Here is a 567-nt window from a genome sequence, read left to right as displayed (position 1 = left end):
GGTTGGGGGAGGGACAGGGAGAAAGAGAACTTACCTGATACATGTTTATTACGATGATGCAGAGTGTCCCATGTTCCTGACGTAGTGACTAACACGGTGGTCAGAAACAGCACGGCATAAGAGGGAATGCTGTTTGCGTTGTCCATTATCTGTTGAATGGATCAATTGTATTTATCTTTTTTTTACATGATTAATCTTTACCTGATATATTTTGTATATATTACTACAATTCAACTTTTTGGTGTACCATACACATCCATAAAACTTGCTTAGACACAGCCCTATTATCCATTCTATACCGACATAGAAAACGTAATACACAATTCTCAAGTCTCTAGGTAAAACTCCTTCATATTCGTCAACCAATATCATACAATCATCACCACCAGATCTACAGTACTTATTTATAAACACATGTGCCCCAATTTCAAGAACTTTCAAGATGTTTCATAGCATCACTAGCGAGGCGTGGCTGTAGCGTCCGTTGACCTTGCCGACTTCAACGAGACTGGCACGCTAGTCTACAAAGAAGGCTACGAACTGGATTTTTTTTTCTTTCTTAGCGTC

General features: G+C 39.3%; 1 protein-coding gene across 2 annotated transcripts in view; it reads right to left on the bottom strand.

The window, feature by feature from the left end:
- LOC119590921 (rho GTPase-activating protein gacJ-like) overlaps positions 1–560 on the bottom strand; it is a 3,381-nt gene extending 2,821 nt beyond the window's left edge. Inside the window, exons 1-2 of one of the 2 annotated variants that reach the window (XM_037939660.1) lie at positions 401–559; positions 35–149 (exon numbers count right to left, since the gene is read on the bottom strand). In XM_037939660.1, coding sequence (XP_037795588.1) covers positions 35–146 — 112 coding nt within the window. In that variant the 5' untranslated portion in view covers positions 147–149; positions 401–559. Of the gene's footprint in view, positions 1–34 lie in introns of both variants that reach the window. The other variant, XM_037939661.1, reaches the window with a different exon arrangement.
- Positions 561–567: the final 7 nt, after the last annotated feature.

Source organism: Penaeus monodon, chromosome 28 (genome assembly GCF_015228065.2).
Source record: "Penaeus monodon isolate SGIC_2016 chromosome 28, NSTDA_Pmon_1, whole genome shotgun sequence".
NCBI lineage: Eukaryota > Metazoa > Arthropoda > Malacostraca > Decapoda > Penaeidae > Penaeus > Penaeus monodon.
The sequence above is the reverse complement of the archived record's forward strand: the minus strand, read 5'-3'. Positions and strand labels throughout refer to the sequence as shown.